Source organism: Mixophyes fleayi, chromosome 11 (assembly GCF_038048845.1).
Source record: "Mixophyes fleayi isolate aMixFle1 chromosome 11, aMixFle1.hap1, whole genome shotgun sequence".
Taxonomy (NCBI): Eukaryota; Metazoa; Chordata; class Amphibia; order Anura; family Limnodynastidae; genus Mixophyes; species Mixophyes fleayi.
In genome coordinates this window covers 92186781-92205678 of record NC_134412.1, presented here as the reverse complement: position 1 = coordinate 92205678, position 18898 = coordinate 92186781, and the positions used below count along the sequence as shown (strand labels likewise).

The 18898-nt window shown below is 42.6% G+C and overlaps 1 protein-coding gene across 2 annotated transcripts; it reads right to left on the bottom strand.

The window, feature by feature from the left end:
- Positions 1-527: 527 nt before the first annotated feature.
- MFN2 (mitofusin 2) lies at positions 528-17047 on the bottom strand. Of its 2 annotated transcripts, none has more exons than XM_075190301.1 (18): positions 16863-17047; positions 14194-14372; positions 13402-13537; positions 13036-13198; positions 10934-11058; positions 9643-9751; positions 9450-9557; positions 7697-7850; positions 7246-7313; positions 7037-7158; positions 6813-6939; positions 5734-5838; positions 5554-5656; positions 5149-5369; positions 4901-5056; positions 4345-4541; positions 3309-3443; positions 528-3090 (listed from the first exon to the last, which is right to left on the bottom strand). In XM_075190301.1, the coding sequence occupies exons 2-18, from the start codon at positions 14366-14368 to the stop codon at positions 3024-3026; spliced, it is 2271 nt and encodes a 756-aa protein (XP_075046402.1). In that variant the 5' UTR covers positions 14369-14372; positions 16863-17047; the 3' UTR covers positions 528-3023. The 2 variants fall into 2 exon arrangements, with proteins under 2 accessions (XP_075046402.1, XP_075046403.1); XM_075190302.1 differs by lacking the exon at positions 16863-17047 and adding an exon at positions 15101-15548.
- Positions 17048-18898: the final 1851 nt, after the last annotated feature.

The window sequence follows — 18898 nt, the reverse complement described above, 5'->3', positions numbered from 1 at the left end:
TCGTTCTGGTAAAGAATGTACCAGATAGTAAAATCTGGATTGTATATAAACACGTGTAATCCCGCAGGAAGTTTCTGCAGCTCGGTAGAAGAAATCCCGCCGACACTGTTACCAGCGATAGGAGTTTTCCCGATATAATACTTTTGCTACCTCACTTCCAGGGTGATGTGGAGACCAGATACAAAAAGGGGAGGTGGGCAGAGCTTGATGTCACAATTCGCACCATCAAGTGGACCGAGCAATTGTGTCAATTCTCACTCACAATTAAATGAGGTGTTCATGGCTTCATGACGCATTTCGCATCAAGCCCCCTCCAGCCAAGTAAGCTTTGTCTGGGAGAATCGCCGGTCTTTCGGGAAGTATCCCCTTATTAGGGGAGTCTCCCAGACATGGCGGGGGAATAGGTAAATCACAATATGCGGAGATAGAGCGTGGACATTGCTGCAAACAAGAGCTCACATAAGCCCTGCCACATCCAACATCCAAGTTAATATACAGGATGCCCGATTTAAATAAAAACATAAGAGTTCCAATTTTGTTTTTTATTGTGAAGTGTTACAGCAGACATGCAAGAAAGTTACACAAACTTAAATACATAATAGAAAATAAACCAACTTATTTTACAACTGACCCGTGACTAAAACAAACAACTTCCTAAAATAAAGTGCGTATCACCTAACAAGATCCTTCCATCATCAGCATCTCCATTCAAGCTTTTGGCAAGTGGGCAGGGAGTGCAGGGATGAAGACAGCGCACTGCCCTCTGCTGTCACATCAGCGAATTACAGTAGTTAAATATTGCAAGATTGTCAAGAATCATTGTCTATATTTCTGCATTTATCAAGTGGTTAAAGTGGGGGGGGGGGGGGGTTTCCATTTAGAGGTCATTTTAATGTATTGTCCTGTAAACATCCTCCTGTAACATTAACTAAATACATTTGCTCCTTTTTTTTGGTAGCTGCCTTCTGTGCCTTTCAGCCACGTATTTATATTATCAGTTTATTTTCATTTTTGTTCTGATATATGGCGCAGAGTTGCTCCCTGGATACAGTTGTACCCAAAGCAGTACGGTTTCGTATCCCAAGACAATAAACATATACTTACCCGACGGTATAAATACCTGGCTGAAAGACACAATGTATTAAATAAAAGTCACAGGAGGGCGTTACATTAAAATCACAGAATGATCTACACATTAAGGTAATCTGAAGGTGGAAAACCCCAACCGAGAGGCATCTGCAACCCCCCAATGTATATTTTATATACTTAGCAGCCACAGGGAGAATAAATAACCTCAAAAGAGGAAAGACGCTGTAATATAGAAATAAATAGCTTTTAGGGGTGCAGCAACAGAGTATTATTAAATACCATGGACGGGGTGGGGGGGTTGGGTGGGGGCAGTATTAAGTGCCGATGAGCGTTTGCTAATCTCGTTACCAACTAGTCATATTTCAAAATTAATCTTACCAGTTAATCAGACATTAATATAACATTCCCTGTTTACATGCACAATGGCCGAGCACCTTCTGTTGTGGTGGGGGCTGTATAATAAATCACTTCCTATAATCACACTTAGCTACTATATTGTAGGGAACAGGGGGGTTGGTAAATCAGTTGGCGTGGATTGATATATCAGTATTACTACAGTGTGGCGGGTATGTAACCATCTCATATTTCGGTACAGACAGACGCCAGGCACGTATTACTATCAGTGGGCGCTTTCCTGATTATTAATAAGACAACTACAAGAAATCTAAGTGCAATGCAGACACTAAATAAATAGATACATACATTATATGCATCCATGTACATATGGATTTACATAATTTAATACTAAAACCCCCATTTTGGTCAATTAATGCCACGGGGCTGTAGATTAGGATAGTAAAATCTAGCAGTAAAAATTTATCCTCTTATGTAGTATTGATACATGATCTAGTAAGCAGTCTCCCGCATACTCCCCATTTAGAGAAGGGTGTGGTGACCCTACACAGGCTGATCCCTTCACTCGGCTCAGCCAACTAGCGGTCTGTTAGATTTGGCCATTTATATGCGTCCTAGTCAGACAGTGCATTATAACTGTGGTCATCTATAGATTATAATCAGATGCCGTTTACAGTGGTCATTTTACATGTTGCAATTAGATTCCAGACGGCCCAATTAGTGGTCAACATCTCCGTCGGTATAAGAAACTTTAGTGTCAATCAGATAATATACAGCAATTACCGCTTTAAGAGATAACAGACCAGTGTTTGTTTTGATCCGAGTCCTAAGACACAGTGAAGCATTTCTACATGTTATACAGCATAGGTTATATTTTGTCAGCAAAATACAGCAGGTTCATGCCACTTTAGATATGGTGGGCCAAAATAAGAATTAGGCAACACGTGGACCCTACACATAGACACAGAGCGGAGGCGGCTATTTGTGTGCTAAACCAACCTCTATCATGTCTCAGAATGGATTAAGGGAACAACATGGCTGCCTCCTCGGTGGTCAGGTCAGAGGCAATTTTAAACTGCGCAGTGAGAAACGTAATGATCCACATATGACCATAACAACTCCTATGACGCGTTAGCAGAATTCCACTAAATGCACACGTCACTCCAGAAATCGGCATTCTGTGTACAGCAGAAAAACAGGACTAACGCAACATGGACAACATAAAACTGATGTCCTAATCTCAACCAAACAATAACCACATAACCCGCCACGTTTCTACTAGTGAAGTGTTTTGGCCAAAGCAGCATTATCGGACTCCCTCCCAGAACCCTCGGTGCCTTCCCACCATCCTTTGCGGTAGCGGAACACAGTGTCAAATGGCCCAAAAGTAAAGCGATAGCAGTGATCACAGAACGTGACAAGGCCCTTCGTGGTTCATACCTACTATACATCTCATAACTATACCAGTGAATTAGTTTCGTGTAAGGTAGGAGAGGAATATTTCGGAAAGCACGAGAGTAGTTATAAATATACGGGATTAAGAAATTCTCCACCGCCAGCGTTTCGTACATGAGGAGACATCAGCTCTGCTCCAGGTACTGGTGAGTGAACATATTGAGTTCGCTGTCCAGCCAGCCGGCTTTATTTCTGCAACAAAGAAGGAACAGGTTGGTATTTATAGGGGTACTCTGCCTAAAGTTATTAGAATTATTCCCTAACCTACCCCTCCTTGGAAGAGCACCCCTTTAATCTTACAATAGTGACATAAATGTACGTACACAATTTATGAGACGTTTATTTTGAGGTAACTTTTCCCTTTGTCTTCCAGATTTCCCAAGAAAAGTAGCAATAACTTGTGCATTTACCTCAATAGTTTTGCTTTGCTCTGAAGACTGTCCAAGATTTCAATCTTTTTATTGAGGCCGGTGATATCCAGTTCTAGGTTCTGACGAGTTACATCAACCTGCTGACACAGGTGAGCAAATGTCCCGGAGAGCTCCCTGGAAATGAGAAGCGATTGAGCAAACTCAAAGAACAGTAACGGAACTCGTTAACACACATTATAAAACATTTGTATGTTGCCTAGTACCTAAAGGGCATTTCCACTCAAAAAGGAAATACCAGGAACTACTGACTTACTGGAACGATGACTGATTAAAATACAACTTCTGCCTGAAACTACCTATTAAACCGCAGAAACATTCTTCCATAGCAACATCTGTACATGAAAATAAATGGATTGTAACCAGGAGGAACAGATATTGCAGCAGCAGCAGAGTGTTTCTGAGACTTCAATAGATGCTTTAGGCAGAGGTCCTATTTCAAGTAACCTGAGTTATTCCAGTAAGTTTAGCACCCAGCATAATGATTTTTATATGTTAATTTTTTTTTCCTTTTAGAGTGGAGTTACCTTTACAATATAATATTTATATACATAGTTGGTATCTCCTTATTAAGTACATATGAACAGACAGACAGACGGATCAGATCAATGCAAAAACCATTGTATGGATGTATTTGGTAAGACATACAAATATACATAATAAGGGCCTGAGTCATTAAGAAGAGCAAAGCATAAAAAAGGAGTAACTCTGCACATGGGCAAAACCATGTTGCATTGAAGGGGGAGGTACATTTAAAATGTGGGGAGATTTATAGTTGGGGTAGGGAATGTCATAGATCAACCTTAAGTTTCAGTGTAAAAATAAAGCCATCGAATATTTGTGTGTTACATGAAAAAACAGCCGGTATTTAACTTATGTGCAAAATAATAAACTAGTTCGCACCCTTTGCATTGTAACATGGTTTGTCCCGGGGGAACATTTACTCCTTTTTTTGCCGTACTTTCATTAATGACCCAGGCCTTAAGTCTCTAACCCGATAAGCTGAGGTCCGACTTACTGCTGCACTTGGTGGCTACAGTTTGAGCCGGTGTAGCTGACAATTAGCTGCAGTTTCTCAGCAGCGTAGTCCACAAACTGACGCTTGAAGGCTCGTTCCTTTGCTTTCGTAGTCCAAGTGAGGCGCTCGTAAACGTACAGAAGCCCATAGAGGCCAAAAGATAAAGCAATGAGACGCCAGCCCACGGCCTTCCAAACCTAAAACAACACAACAAGAAACAGATGTAGCTAAATTTTACTGAAAAATGATATAACGTATATTTAATTACGCGGAGACGTACACAGAAGGGGAGGTAAAATGCTAAACATTCAGATTTGTTGCCAACAGGTGGAAGTACAATAAGTGCAGTTGTTAGATCTGGCAACAAAGCTAGCGATCTAGGCGGAAGGAACTCTATTATACCATTTGCCTACAGAGAAATGTAGAAGGACTTCGGCAACAGAGTGATCGATGGGAAGACATGAAAGTGATTTAACTAAAAATAAAAAAAGGGTCAGCGTGCAGAGATATTGAGGAGGGACTGTAGATAAACCAGAAAGGAAGACATTGCACTTACCACACCCCCCACCACCACAATACCCATGGATGTCCGAGACGTCAAGGAGGCCAGTCCTGTCACCATGGAGACCATGAGTTCTTCCTGGGTCAGCGCGCCCTGCTGCATCGGGGGCATGCTGGGGTTCACCGGCGTCAGTGGCATCGTGCGAGGGATCTGAGAGAAACATATATAAGGCCTAATAGGGCTGCAGAACGTATTACGGCCATATATAATAGATGGCAGCCCTTCCATGCTCCTATACGCACCTGGTCGCTGTATCCAATCAGAGCCCTGCGCCCGTTTTTGGGTCCCAGGAAGCGGTTGACGAGCATCGTCCACCCGAGAGAGAAGTGGAACTGTATGTCCTCCTGGAAGTCCGCGCACAGCTTGTCGCAGCTCAGGTCGTAGCTTAGAATAAAGCTCTGGCGGGGAACCAGCAGATCGATCTGGGCACGTGCAGAGGACGGGAGGAGAGGTAGGAGCCCATCTACGTGACGAGAGCAGCCACAATGTGAGCTTCCCAGAACAATGGCACTGTGTACATCATTGGTGTTTTAAAATAGTTACATTTACACGGACAAAAAGATAGGGACAGTTGGACTATATGCTTCTATTAGTATCCACATGTACATATTATAAACAGTAAATATAGTGACTATGTCTTGTCTGACCGATCATTTCCTGCTGCGTGGTCTGCAGGGACACGGAGATGGTGTTGGAGCAGCGATCAGACAGGTTCCTGCCCAGTCCCTCCTCTATGTGCCGATGGAGCTCCTGGCGGAAGAGAACGGGTGTTATTAGGAGACAACGCAGGATTCAGGAGACTTGTAAAGCGTCTGTAGGTTCCTCACATTTTTATAAACTTTAAGGACGACTTGGGAAGGATGAAAGTCCAACATGAACTCGTCGACCAGCACGGACAGTCGGCGGATCTCCTCAGCCATGGCGTTGGACACCTGTAACGTTCACACACGGACAACACATTACACAGTAGAAGATATTACAGGGATCTGCAGGAACCTAATATTTACACGGCTAGAATGTGACTGGTTCAGTATGAAACATTCTTCTATGACCATTGGGCTCTGCTCAGATAAAGTCCTTGTCTTTATCACTAGAATTTATTAATTCACAATGCTAATTGTCCGAGAATCTTGGTGCATCTGGATTTACCAGTTAGAAACAGGGTCCCAGACCCCCACCAAAAGCAAAGGGAACTTTCATGGATTGAACATTGCTCTCAGGCTCATCCTTATGAGCTGGGCTATATACGGACATGTACCATTCATGATAAAACTAAACTATGTCCCTAATTTTCTCTCAGCTTCCTGCAATAATTATTTATATAAGCTGCTGGACACCCTGTGACACTAAACCTGTTGGAACATTCAGAGCCAATCACAAGCTTGGCTCGCTGGCAGACGTCTGTCCTAGCGGCTGATGATGTCACAGACAGTCTGCCGGCAGCGCAGAGATCAGGTCTCATTAATACTCATTTATCCCCTCCCAGAAGATACTACATACAGACATGTAAATAGGAGAACACAGAAACCTATGACCGTACAGCCTCCAGTCCAAGGGGAAGGCTTCAGTTGACCACTGGGGAAAAGAAAGGGTCTGACCCAAGCTTTGTAGCGGAGGTGGGCATGAAGACCCTTGTATCCTAATAGATCATTAGGTTCCAGGGGTCAGGAGGTCAAGTGGCCTCCCTAGCTTTGGCTATGGCGCTGGGGACGAACAGGGTACTTCTCCTTTTGGAGAGTGCCACAAGCACCAAGCCCCCAGCAGAGTGTGAGCACGCACCTCCACGGGAGGTTTTTGTCCTTCCTGAGCTCGCCTTAGATCACGAGCCATCTGTTCGGATACCTGTGTAACGTGTATGTGACAGGTCAGCTGATGTCCATAGACAATGTCCCAGGGCCACTGTTACCTGCCGTTCCACGTCGTCTGTGATGTGTTTGATTTTCATCCTGTAATCCTCGGTCAGTAGCTCGAGTTGTTTCTCGATGAATTCCAAGCGGTCCCGATGCTCCTCTCGCTTTTCTAGACAGTAAACTCTGCAGCGGAATTACAACATTTAAATGATCACAAATCACATTACTGCTTCATTATGAAGCGATGAGCGGCCCAGCTGTCTGCAGAGCTCACACTCACCTCTGTTCCTGGGCCGCTACGTGCAGAGACTCCATTATTTGACGCAACACATCCGCTATATGCTTGGCTCTCATTGTATGCTGCTCAAACTTGGTTTTCACAGCCGACTGCGAGATGCACTCCTGCCAGAATAACACACACAACGATGGTCTAACATCATCGGCACCCGACCACACAGATCTATTACAGTGCAGCGCTTCGTGGCTTACCTCAAATCTTCTCTCAAAGTTCTGAAACTCAAACATTCTCCCTTGAAAGCCCTCAGCTAACGCTCCACCTACGACCAAATAGTTATCTTTTAATAAGTAAAATTACAAAGAGGAGATAATACAACATACAATAGTAAAAATAACACAACTATACATTTTATTTTGTAGTAGTGTTATTACAGTAGATTTTCTAATGAACAGTGAAGTAATGACATCAGAATCCACCGATTATAATCAATGACATCCGAATCCACCGATTATAATCAATGACATCAGAATTCACCGATGACAATCAAAGACAAAAGAAAAAATATCACCCTTTGTACAGATGCTAATAGGAGGTTAAACATGTAACATTACTTGAGAATTATTTTCTTATAAACTATACAGATACCATGGATATATTGACCAGCTATATACAATTTACTGAAAGCAATTTAGAACACAGTACCTCCTTCTGGCATTCCTTGAGCTTTCTGTATCCTGGCATTTAAAACCTCCTTGGCGGACACAAAGAATATGCGATCTCCAGCCTGGGTTCGATCCAGAACTCCCAGTTCGTCCACCAAGAAACTGGTACATCTTTCCATGTGCTGACGTCGCACCTGTGGAGACAAGGGGCGGTTACGTCTGCAAGATTTAGTGCAAAGTTAAGATATACATCATTTAGATTATTTATTTCATTTACATAAAAATGACAAATATTGATTGTATTATTTTGTTTTATTATTTTTTTATTTTACCTCTTAGTATTATTTTGTGTGTAATGCCTACTTCAAGCCTGCAGGTGTCACTGTTGCAATGGCTGTGTGGCTGTTCTCTTGACAGCCAACAGGGGAACAGTAACATCTGGAGGCTGTTGATTAACGTGATCGACACTTCCAGTGTAATGCAGGCAACATGGCTGGGACTGTCAATCATAGTACTGTCAGTGGTAAGATACACTGGTTGTGGCAGTAGAAGAGGGTTATCCCTTTCATCACTGGTTCAGGGTTAGACTATCTCCCCTGGTAACAGGGGAAACATTTATAAACTTGCCCCAGCAAGCTACAGATACACACCAGCCCTTGTGCAGACTGTCAGGACAAGGAACTAATATTACAATTCTATGTAGGACACAGTGTGCTACTAGTAACACTACAGACATGTCTGTGCTGTACATAAACCTACATCAGGGTGTGGTATAATGATAATTATGAGCTATGATTCACTCTCCCCTATGGTATTACAGAACTTTCCACGCAGACTACTTGGAAGTACATCCCAAACTGTTCTACCTCAGTCAGTTATCTTAGAACAAATCAATACAGGTAAATATATAATGCATACGGACAGGTTGCAGACATAAAAATTGCAGAAATGGTTAACCTATAAAATATGTGATATGAACACTGCATGGTGGGGCTAAAAATGCATATTTGACAATATACTTATCTTCCATCCAGTGTCAGACTGACACTACAAACAATACTTCGTAAGAGCCCACGTTTCAAAACAAAACCTAACTAGGTCTTAACATGGAACAAATGCAAACAACAAAATTTAAAAAAAATAAAAAAATAAAAAAGAAATAATATATATAATTTACTGTGGAGGAGAATTAACCGTACAATTGTTCCTATCGTTGAAATTAAAAACCGCTCTGGTTATTCCATTATTCAAAAGTTGTTTGTCACATGCTGCCATAATACTGTGAAAAGTGTACCCCAAATCCCTAATCGCCAACAATGATCAATACAAAATAAACAATGTACACTGAAGCCGACATGAAACATTTCTTTCCTCGTGTAGCTACCTGTAATCTGCAGCTAAATGTTAACACACTCCCTGAAACTGCTAGGGGCAGCCATGTTGTTTTGTGACCACTCCCATTCAGTGTTCAGTCTGACCAAGGAAACCGTATAACATGTTGTAACTGTGCAGAAAAGGTGGTGTTGCCCATAGCAACCAGACATAGTAGTCATTTATTTAGAATCAGAGTTAAATGAATATAGAGATTTTTTAAGAGAGTCTCTACAGTGTCAAAACAATTCAAATACAGCCTGAAAAAAAAGTCCATCTGGACGAGGTCTGTAATTGTTCTCATAAAGTTTAAACAATAAAAGTAAAACATCTGACTGGTCGCTATGTGTTTCCAGCACCTTTTCTTGCACTACCAATGGGAACAGTCTTCCTAAAGTTCCCCAGTATTCCCCCGGTCTCACCTCGTCCATATATTCCGGCTCCGATGCAGAGGCGTCCCACCGGTTGTTCAAGATGAAGATGTTTGGGCGAGACAGGCGATCGTTCACCTTGTGAAAAAACTGTTTCTCCTGGGATACAACAAGACGGCCGTGAGCTTGGACAAGGACTAGGGAAGGTAGGTAAAGCGACGATCGCTGGGCCGCTGACACTTACCGTCTGCATGAGAGTGGATTCAGAGTTTGCCACCAGCACAAACACGTCAGCATCCAGACAGAACTTATCTATCCAGCTGTCCAGCTCGGTAGTTACATCGATCCCGGGGCTGTAAGCACAAAACAAAGTCATCACATTGGTCACTTAACGCGGTTTTCATCCCACAACGACATCCACGGACTCACGTTCCTCCATGGATAACAATACAACTGTGTTGTGAGTTTTTAGAAGCCCTAATTATACACGAGTAATTATTTCTCAGAGCAGACCGATCGCAAGAGACAAGAAAACATACAGGGTTATATTCTGTATACAGGAAATAGGTTCTGTCCTAGTTATTTGATGTAATACTTTCTCCATAAAGTCACAGGAGCAGTCATTTTATATTACCAATGTGGTTTTTGTTAAAAGTTCAGCTATTTAGTTGTATTAAAATTGTTGAGATATTTAATGTCCCTAAATGTTCTCTCACACAAAACAAACTGCTTCCACGTCACAGTACAGTGGGTGATAAAGACAATGGTGGGTGGAGAGTAACCACAGCTTACCCAGAAGCGGAGGAGGGGGAGATTATTTAAGGATAAACTTTCTAGTGTCTCCGAATATTTCTTAGGGTGCCTCCCTGCTCGCTCCACCCGGCCCAACCCGAATACTTTGTTCTGCCAGCGTTATGTGATGTTACTAAGATGTTCTAAATAAAGGTTACATAGCACTAAAATAACAGCTAGAATATTTCTGTCTTCACCCACATCACAATACATAACACAAGTACAATACTGGATCACACTTTGTGTGGAAGTCAAAATCAACCAATAGGGGAGGGGGGGAATTCAATTGGCTGCCTGTGCACTATTACCGTTATTACAGTAATAGTGCGCTTAAATACCGTTATTACGGTAGTTTTAAAGGTGGGCTAAATTTAACGTAATAACGGTAATAGGCTTAGCGTAGCCATACACTAAGGGGGAATTCAATTCCACCCAGAGTATTACACATATCCTATAGTGAGGGCTGGGGGTCTTGTAGTTTTCCACTGAACGTGGCAGGCAGCAATGTACCACTTCTCATTATTTGTTCTCGACAAGAAAACATTTAGGGCTCATCCTCACAAGCGGTTCCGGAACTGCCTGCGAAACGGAACGCTACTTGAGAAAACCGCCAGAGAAACAGCGGCAGAGAGATCAACGTCCGGCCGTTTGGATCGCAGCTTGAGAAACTGCCCGTGTGGACAAAGCCTGGGAAATAGCGTCACATTAACCCAAAAACAACAGATCTGACCGGCGATTCTCACCTGTCCATCAACACAAGGTCGTCCTTCAAAAGGTGACACTTGGAATTCGGCCACATAACACTGACCAGGGAGCCAGAATCCAGCAGATCATCCTGGTGAAGAGCGTGAGCCAGCTGGTTGACAGTCTGAGGGGGGCAATAAACAGGTTATTAATAGCTGCAGGTCTAACTACATAAACAACTAAAATGAATACAGAAAATAATCCGAAAGAAGAATGTTCCTGGTAACAACATAAACATATGTAAGTTCACAAACCGGGATTGTTTTGGTCTAGGTGGGCGATATGAAATATCAACTATCAATATTTCCAAATATTTGCCAAGTAATAACTATCATATCTTAGCCATGGGAGTGCCATTGTTCAGGGGCTGCTGGGCTGGGCGGCAGGGGGACTTCTGCCCCCTGGGCTGGTCCTTAATTGGGCTACCCTGGGCTGGGTCATCGGTCTACCTGCATTTTTTCCCCTTTAAACTGTTCCCATAGACGGCTGCGCCGAGTCATTTGTCAGCCAGCCCCAGCTTTATACAACAAGAACAGATCTACAAAACAAGTTTTAGAAAAACGTTTAAGAATAATCGTAGCGCTGACAGTTATCAATTCATTAGTAACTACCAACATCAATTAGGTATATGAATCAAAAGGTATCATTTAAACAGCAATGTCATTAATTCCTACATAATTTTCACAAATATTGGTTCACCACTGTGTTGAGGTGATAGATTTTTGGGTTGGTTGGTCTGTGTCCACCTAACAGGAGAGGAGCGCCATCTGGGGGACCTTCCTACCAATGATGGGTTCATAGGAGGCCATGACCCCCGGTGGTGACTCTACACACGTGGTCTACTGATGCTCCACGACCAGTCTTGTGGAGAGCACCGTCAGCCCAGAGATTGGCAAATCGACCGAGGAATAGACATGTCAGATTATTGGGGTGATCTGGTAGGAGATCAAGGAAGAAGGGAAGCAGTGTTTCCTCTCACGCTCCTTATAAAGGACAAAGCAGGCGTCTGAGTGAAGGTGCTCCTGAGAGACCTAGACAGATTGATAGATCCGCAGACCGTGCATCACACACAGACCAGTAATGAGGAAATGCCTCCTTGGAATTGGTAGGGGACAAAGGTGGTAAACACTAGTTACCAATTGATGTAACCACCTTATGTTTGAACAAGGGAACCGTACGCAGGATTGTCTTGTTTTCTTGAAAACAGCTTCCAGCTCAGAGACCAGCCTAACTGGAACAATAACTGGAGACAAATTACCTTATAGATAGGAAAACGCAAGGGAACAATGGGGTTCAAAAGAAGCTGCAAGAGGTTCAGATACAGGTTCCATGGAGATGAAGGCTAATGTAAAGGCTGCTCAATGTGGTCAACTCCTTGTACGAACATTCTAACATCAGGAAGCAGCAAAACAAAGACGACAGATACGACACCTTGAGGGTACTCAGAGCCAACACCAGAGAAATACTGAAAACCTTGGCTGGAAAACTGTTCCTCAAAAAAGGCAAGTACCATAAACACGTGAAGAAAAGGGCTTGGGTTGCAAGTCCCTTACAGGAGTCATTGCTGTTATGACAACTCTTAGGCCTTGACATAGATGTCTGATCAAAGAGGAAGGCACTGAGGATGGCTGATCACTTTGCATTCCAGCATCAGGTACCCACAGGGGAGCATATTGTGATTTAGTAACAATGCCCAAAGATCTATTTCCAGAGTCCCCTAGATCTGCACAAGTTCCGAGAAAAATCTGAGTGCTCAGGGTCTCTGTGAACCAGAGACACAATGCCCCAGGGATCAGCCAATGCTGTCCATTAAAAGTGTACAAGTAATTGACATAAAAACTAAGGACAATAGAAAATGAACTGAGGAAGGAACAGGGGAGAGGGGTTATAGGGAGCAGGAGTCAGTGTTTATTTGCTAGTGTCCTGGATTCTAAGGGTAAAACATATCCCACATTCTGTGTCCAACTACCGTAGAAGGAGAAAAGCACATACACTAAATGGATTTATCACATACATATAATGATACATTTACATACACTGACATATCTTACACTATACCAGGTATACGGAGCACAATAACCATTCTCTGTACAGCATTTACCTTGACGTTTCTTTTCTCCTCTGATCCATCAGTCAGGAGATAGGCCTCATTGCCCTCAGTCCCCTCCACACGGAGGAAGCAGTTCGTAGTGTGACCGATACCGGATGGAAGGACTTTGTCCCACAACATGGCATTAATTACAGAGCTTTTCCCATTGCTGGTCCTGGAGCACAGAGACGACACACAGTTATGCCATATTTAAAAGTAGATACCCTGAAATATGACTGTCACTCTCTACTCAGTAAATAGCACTTTTCTTATTCATGTCCAGTTACTTTAACCATAAATTTCTATATGCATTATTATATAAAATAGACGATGGTGCAACTAGTTCCGTAACCTAAACGTCAGGGAGGGTCTTCTTACCTGCCAAAGAAGGCCACTTTCATGTGGCGTCGAGCCAACACCTCACTGATACCTTTCACGTTGGTTAGATACCCCTTTACTTCAAGTACCTGCTCTTCCGAGGCCACTGGGTCCAGCTCGGCATTTTGGTACGTTTCTAGACAAGGACAAAATGAAAAGACGACATTGAGCAACCTGAGCGGTGGGGCAGCCATCTTGTTGCCTGAACCAATAGGAATGCAGCCCATCGAATTACCAGGGACACCACATTCCTAATGAACTCTGCAATCTCAATTACATCAGGTTCAGCCCACAGATCTGGTGCCATAAGGATATAGTATAAGAATATTAGAATTCACCATTCAGTTTAGTCACTATACCTCTGTCCTTAGCAGCAGAGTTTACATTTGTATAATATTGTTGTAAACATCATCTAACCTCATCTGAGCAACTAAAATTAACACTTGACCGCTCCGTCCTCGTGTTCTACTGCTTAAAAGTTTGTAATTTGTAATGCACAAATTATTACAGATCTGAGGTTTTCATGAATACCATTTTGTTTTGGAAGATGACGCTTCCCCATTAAATACGGATTTCTCCAACCTAGAATCACATCATGGAAGTAGGCAAAGCCTGTTTACTGCCTACATACAGATAGGTTGACGGGTAAAACAAGCACAGTATGTGCTGTACATTTATGAAGACATGGGCTGTGACGTGGACTATCAGCCGTTCAGTTACTGTAACAAAACCAGCTCAATGTAGTCAGAAAATAAATTCCACAAAATTCAAACGATAGGTAACAAGTCTCACCCTCCAGGAAGCTGAAGCTCTCCTGGATGTAGGCGCCAAGCTGGTCAAAGATGCCATTGATTTTCTTCTTGGCAGTAACAAAGTGCTTAAGGGGAGAGGCGTTAACTTCAGCCATGTATCTCTTATTCTTCTTGGTGGAGACTTTAGAAGTTGGTCGGGCAAACAAAAGGGACATTGCGCTGAGGAGGAGAACAGGAACAGAAACGTTGATGGTGCACAATCTCTATCCATGTACTGCGCAGCCAAAACAACCCACCGAGATTAGACAGAGCCTTAACCTGTAAATCTACATCTGCTGACATAGATTAGTGATACTGATATTGAAACAAAGCACATAATGCTATAGAAATTCCATTTTATGTTACTCATTTTTACCCATGTGATTAATTACATTTTATGATCCAGATAACATATGCCCCACCGAATCATATATACACAGCGCTGTGCTCGGACTGAGTTACACTAGCTATTTGGTGACAAACAAGTTGTCTGTTTTGTAACACATGGAGTTGTATGGAGTAGGCTACACTAGCGATTGTCCCTGCACTTTGCAACAATGTTGCATCTTGAAACATCACCCTTGTTTTTTGCAACATATTACATGTGAGATGTGTGGTTTTCTGCAAGTCACATGCAAAACAATAACAGCAAATAAAACCAGCAAAAAAAAGACAAACTCCATGCAATGTTTTTTTTGGAGTGTTCTTTAAGGCACTAAATAAGGACCATTGATTACAACTGAGCCAAAGCACTCGTCTCTGTACAGGTACAGCTCACAATGGAGAACACAAGGACATCGTAGACATAAAAAAGCAACTTAAAATTGTATACTTCATGTAAATATTATACACTTCAGGCTGTCCAAAGTACATTTACAACTGTGCAAAATATTTAATTTCCTACTCACCATTTATAATATTGATATCCTATTTATATACTGTGTACTGGCAGTATTGTGTGCCCCTATATTACGGTCGTTCATCCCTCTGAGTAGGGAGCAGGTGTGGTAGTGAATGCGCTGGTCAGACAACGGATATAATTAGCAATGTGACATGTCTGGAAGTTACTTAGGTATGTGGCCAACACTTGCCCTCTGACCCAGTAGCAACTAGACTTGTTGCTCAAGTTTCCTATATTGCCACTAAACCGCAGTGAACCCTGGACCCATCCGGCATTCTACCTGTGATATCAGATCTGGCACCCACTAGCTGTCTGTGTCATATGGGCAGGTACAATAATCAGAGCATAGTGAAATCTCTCTCTGCAATGTCACTAATCAACACACCTCAGAACACTGTGGTATGAATAATTACTGCAACAGTCACCTATCCCCTTACCAGCAAATTCATTCTGTGTTCCTCTATTGCTACCATGGTACGTTCAATATGGACCTCTCTTAGTGAGGCATTGTTAAATACACAGCAAGTATATAAACCAAGGAATTAAATAGAACAGCAGGTCCCTAACTATATTGTGAAAGTTAATTAAAATTACTTTAATTGCTCATTAATGTACATACAATTTTTTTTTTTATTTAAAAAGATTCCAAATGCTTATTTTACATTAAATTTGCACAAACATTGTAAAGTAGAAAAGACATCACTCAATATTGCACAGTATACTCTGTGTAATACTGATAATATAGTCTGGAAAAGTGAAAGAATGAGAATCCACGTTATTATTTGTTATTTCATGCGTGCTGAATAAAAGCAGGGACACCCCCTCACCCACATTATACACATTGAGAGGTTTGTATTAACACTGTTGCATCAATAATTCTGTAGCTATGCAGGCTGGGATCAGACTTCCCCTTTACATGTATACGTGCAACATACACCATGATCTCTGCACTTCCTCAGATGTGTGTTTATACTTTACCATGGGAGAGAACGGTCATAAGTGTCATTATATACCGGCATGCTATTATGTAACTCACAGGGATCATTAATGTCATTTTACCACATTATCTGGTCAGAAATACATTGAATTATCTGAAATTAGTGCAGAATAAAACTGAGGAAGTTAGATATCAGACTCCAATGCAGATATTGCAGAACAGTAGGCAGAAATATTATACAATGTTAATCATCAGCAAACAAACATTAAAATAAATACACAATTACACAGTATAATGTCACATGGGTATAGCAGTAACGTGTGTGTGTGTGTGTGTGTGTGTGTGTGTTAGTTATATATATATATATATATATATATATATATATATATATATTTGGCAGCACTACTGTAATGGCACATGTGGTGAACAATGACTCCCATCCTCCCCCCATGCAGGAGCTGCTGGCTGGTAGATTATAGGGTCTCAGCAGCCTATTATGAACATGTTATAGCAGAAAAAATGCAGGTAGCCCAGTGTGGGACCAGTCCAGGGGGCAGATGCCCAGTGTGGACCAGTCCAGGGGGCAGATGCCCAGTGTGGACCAGTCCAGGGGGCAGATGCCCAGTGTGGACCAGTCCAGGGGGCAGATGCCCAGTGTGGACCAGTCCAGGGGGCAGATGCCCAGTGTGGACCAGTCCAGGGGGCAGATGCCCAGTGTGGGACCAGTCCAGGGGGCAGATGCCCCCTCCTCCCCCTGTGCCCAGCCAGCTCCTGCCCCCATGGTCTATGGGCTGTGCCACCACCCCTGTCTATGATAAAAGCATCCACCTACCTCTAGGGCAGTCACAAGGCCCTCATGCCACACACAGCCAGGGTAAGGTGGGTGCTCCAGGCCAGGTGGTCACTCCCCCATCACACTGGCCCCGGCTATAGGGGACCCTGAGTCTCTGACACCTGAGCTGAAGGGTACAGGAAGCCGCGCGCACCGCTCCCACACCCACTCCAGGCCACGCCCCCTGGACTCACCTGATTGGCTAAGCAGGAGTCACCAAGCGCTAGAGGACTATTATACCTCCCCCTCCAAGCACCAGCATAGCAGAGTGGTCTCCGGAAATATGGCCGCTGTTCCTCTGCTTTGGAGACACATTTTATTCTTGTGGTTATAAGTCTGGAGGTCAGTCAGGGACTATGTGGAGGTCAGTCACTGGTCTGTGTTAGGGAGGGCTAAGAAATGGCATGGTGCTCAGTATTACACATGTCCTGGGGCTGGGGACACTTCATATGTTATATATAAAGGTACAGCAGACACCCTCCATAGAGACTATCATAAGACTCCTGGCTATAATAGTAATACTATAACAACTGTCCATCTTTCTTTCCTTATTACCCCTAATTTTAGTCTCATGTGTTCAGTTCTATCAATAAAATCTTCCATTCTCTCCCAAATCTGTTACCTTAGGCTTAGAAAGCTTCTCCGGGTGCTGTCAAACTACAAGTCCCAGCATATTGCTAATCAATCAGTATGGGGATAACTAACAGGGGTAAGTATCATTTTCATTTCAGTTTGTAATTCGTGTCCAAACGCAAATAACACTTACACCTGCCTGTGACTTGAGGGGTGGGAAGGGGCAGTTGAATGTCGGCAATGTATAGCACATGCTGTGGATTCAAGTCCTGGGTTTCTTGTAAGTACTCCTGGTTTCAGCCTTATCACTTACAGCAGCTACAGAGCAGGTGTCAGTGCCAACTGATAGTGATCACTGACACAGCACAGTCTTTGTAGTAAAATCTTCATGTGTGCATGCCGCTAGCTAGCAAAGCACATGTGTATATGGGAAATACACAGAATATCTCATTGGTGAATGCTGATATCAGACCTTCAAGGCTGAGAAATGTGGATGCCAGAGAGGACAGAATGTGGGTTATGTCAGTTCTGTGTCAAATAAACAGTTTTAAGTTAAAAGGGAAATAAAATCATCTTAAATTATATATTTATTGTAAAACAAAAATTCCATAATAATATTTATCATTTTTTTAAGAAATCCATATTTGTTTTAATGATTATACTGTTAAGAGTTGTTCAATTGTTTTATAACTAAATATTTTCTTTAATGTACTCTGATGTGACCTTTTATTGAACAGATGCTTGTGTGTATACTGTATTCTGTTTTGTCTGCACACAGCAAGTAGCTTTTAGGCAGAGCGTTCTTACACCCTTGTATCTTGGGATAGGCTTGGATTTGAATACGGTCGGAATCACACACAAGTTCTGTGCTTTTTTTTTTTTTTTTTTTTTTTTTAAATGCAGCTTGTGTGCAAGTTTTGTCCGAATATGAACCAGGCCCAAAGTGAGCAGGGGATCATGGTGGGTTATAGCGGTGCATGTGTAGGACACTAACAACATGGACTGAAGTCTGGACTTCTATCCTTGGGAAATGGATTGCAAAACCTTTTACTACAGTATAATGTACAATATTCTCAGCTACCAATACTGTGCGTCTTCCTACTTACTTACTGACACAATTTACTTCTGTACAACCTCCTCCTTAGACCCCCTTCCTAAAGTTGAATTCGTATCTCCCTTCCTTCAACATTTCACCCCCAGTGCAACAAAGGTTAAGGAAGCAGGTACTGGACCTCATGCATACTACACGACACTCATCCTGTGCTGTTAGACTACACATGTCATCTATTTGGGCTGCTTTTGAATTAAACAATGATAAGAGTAGCAACATAGTGTTAGGATTCAACACTAGCTCTGGGTGACAGCTGTCAGAACACAGTTCATGGCAGCTACAAGCGTCTTCTTTCAGTTCCTGTAATCAGCGCTCTGTTAAGAACAGCAATTTAGCTGCTCACCTCACCTGG

Bases quoted from the DNA above. Each gene is read 5' to 3' on its own strand.
- MFN2 (XM_075190301.1), bottom strand. From the start codon at position 14,368: ATGTCCCTTTTGTTTGCCCGACCAACTTCTAAAGTCTCCACCAAGAAG. The intron at 7,159-7,245 runs GTAAGCCACGAA...TTATTCTGGCAG, and splicing joins ACTTTGAGAGAAGATTTGAG to GAGTGCATCTCGCAGTCGGC. The intron at 5,370-5,553 runs GTCAGACAAGAC...CTCGTCACGTAG, and splicing joins CACGCAGCAGGAAATGATCG to ATGGGCTCCTACCTCTCCTC.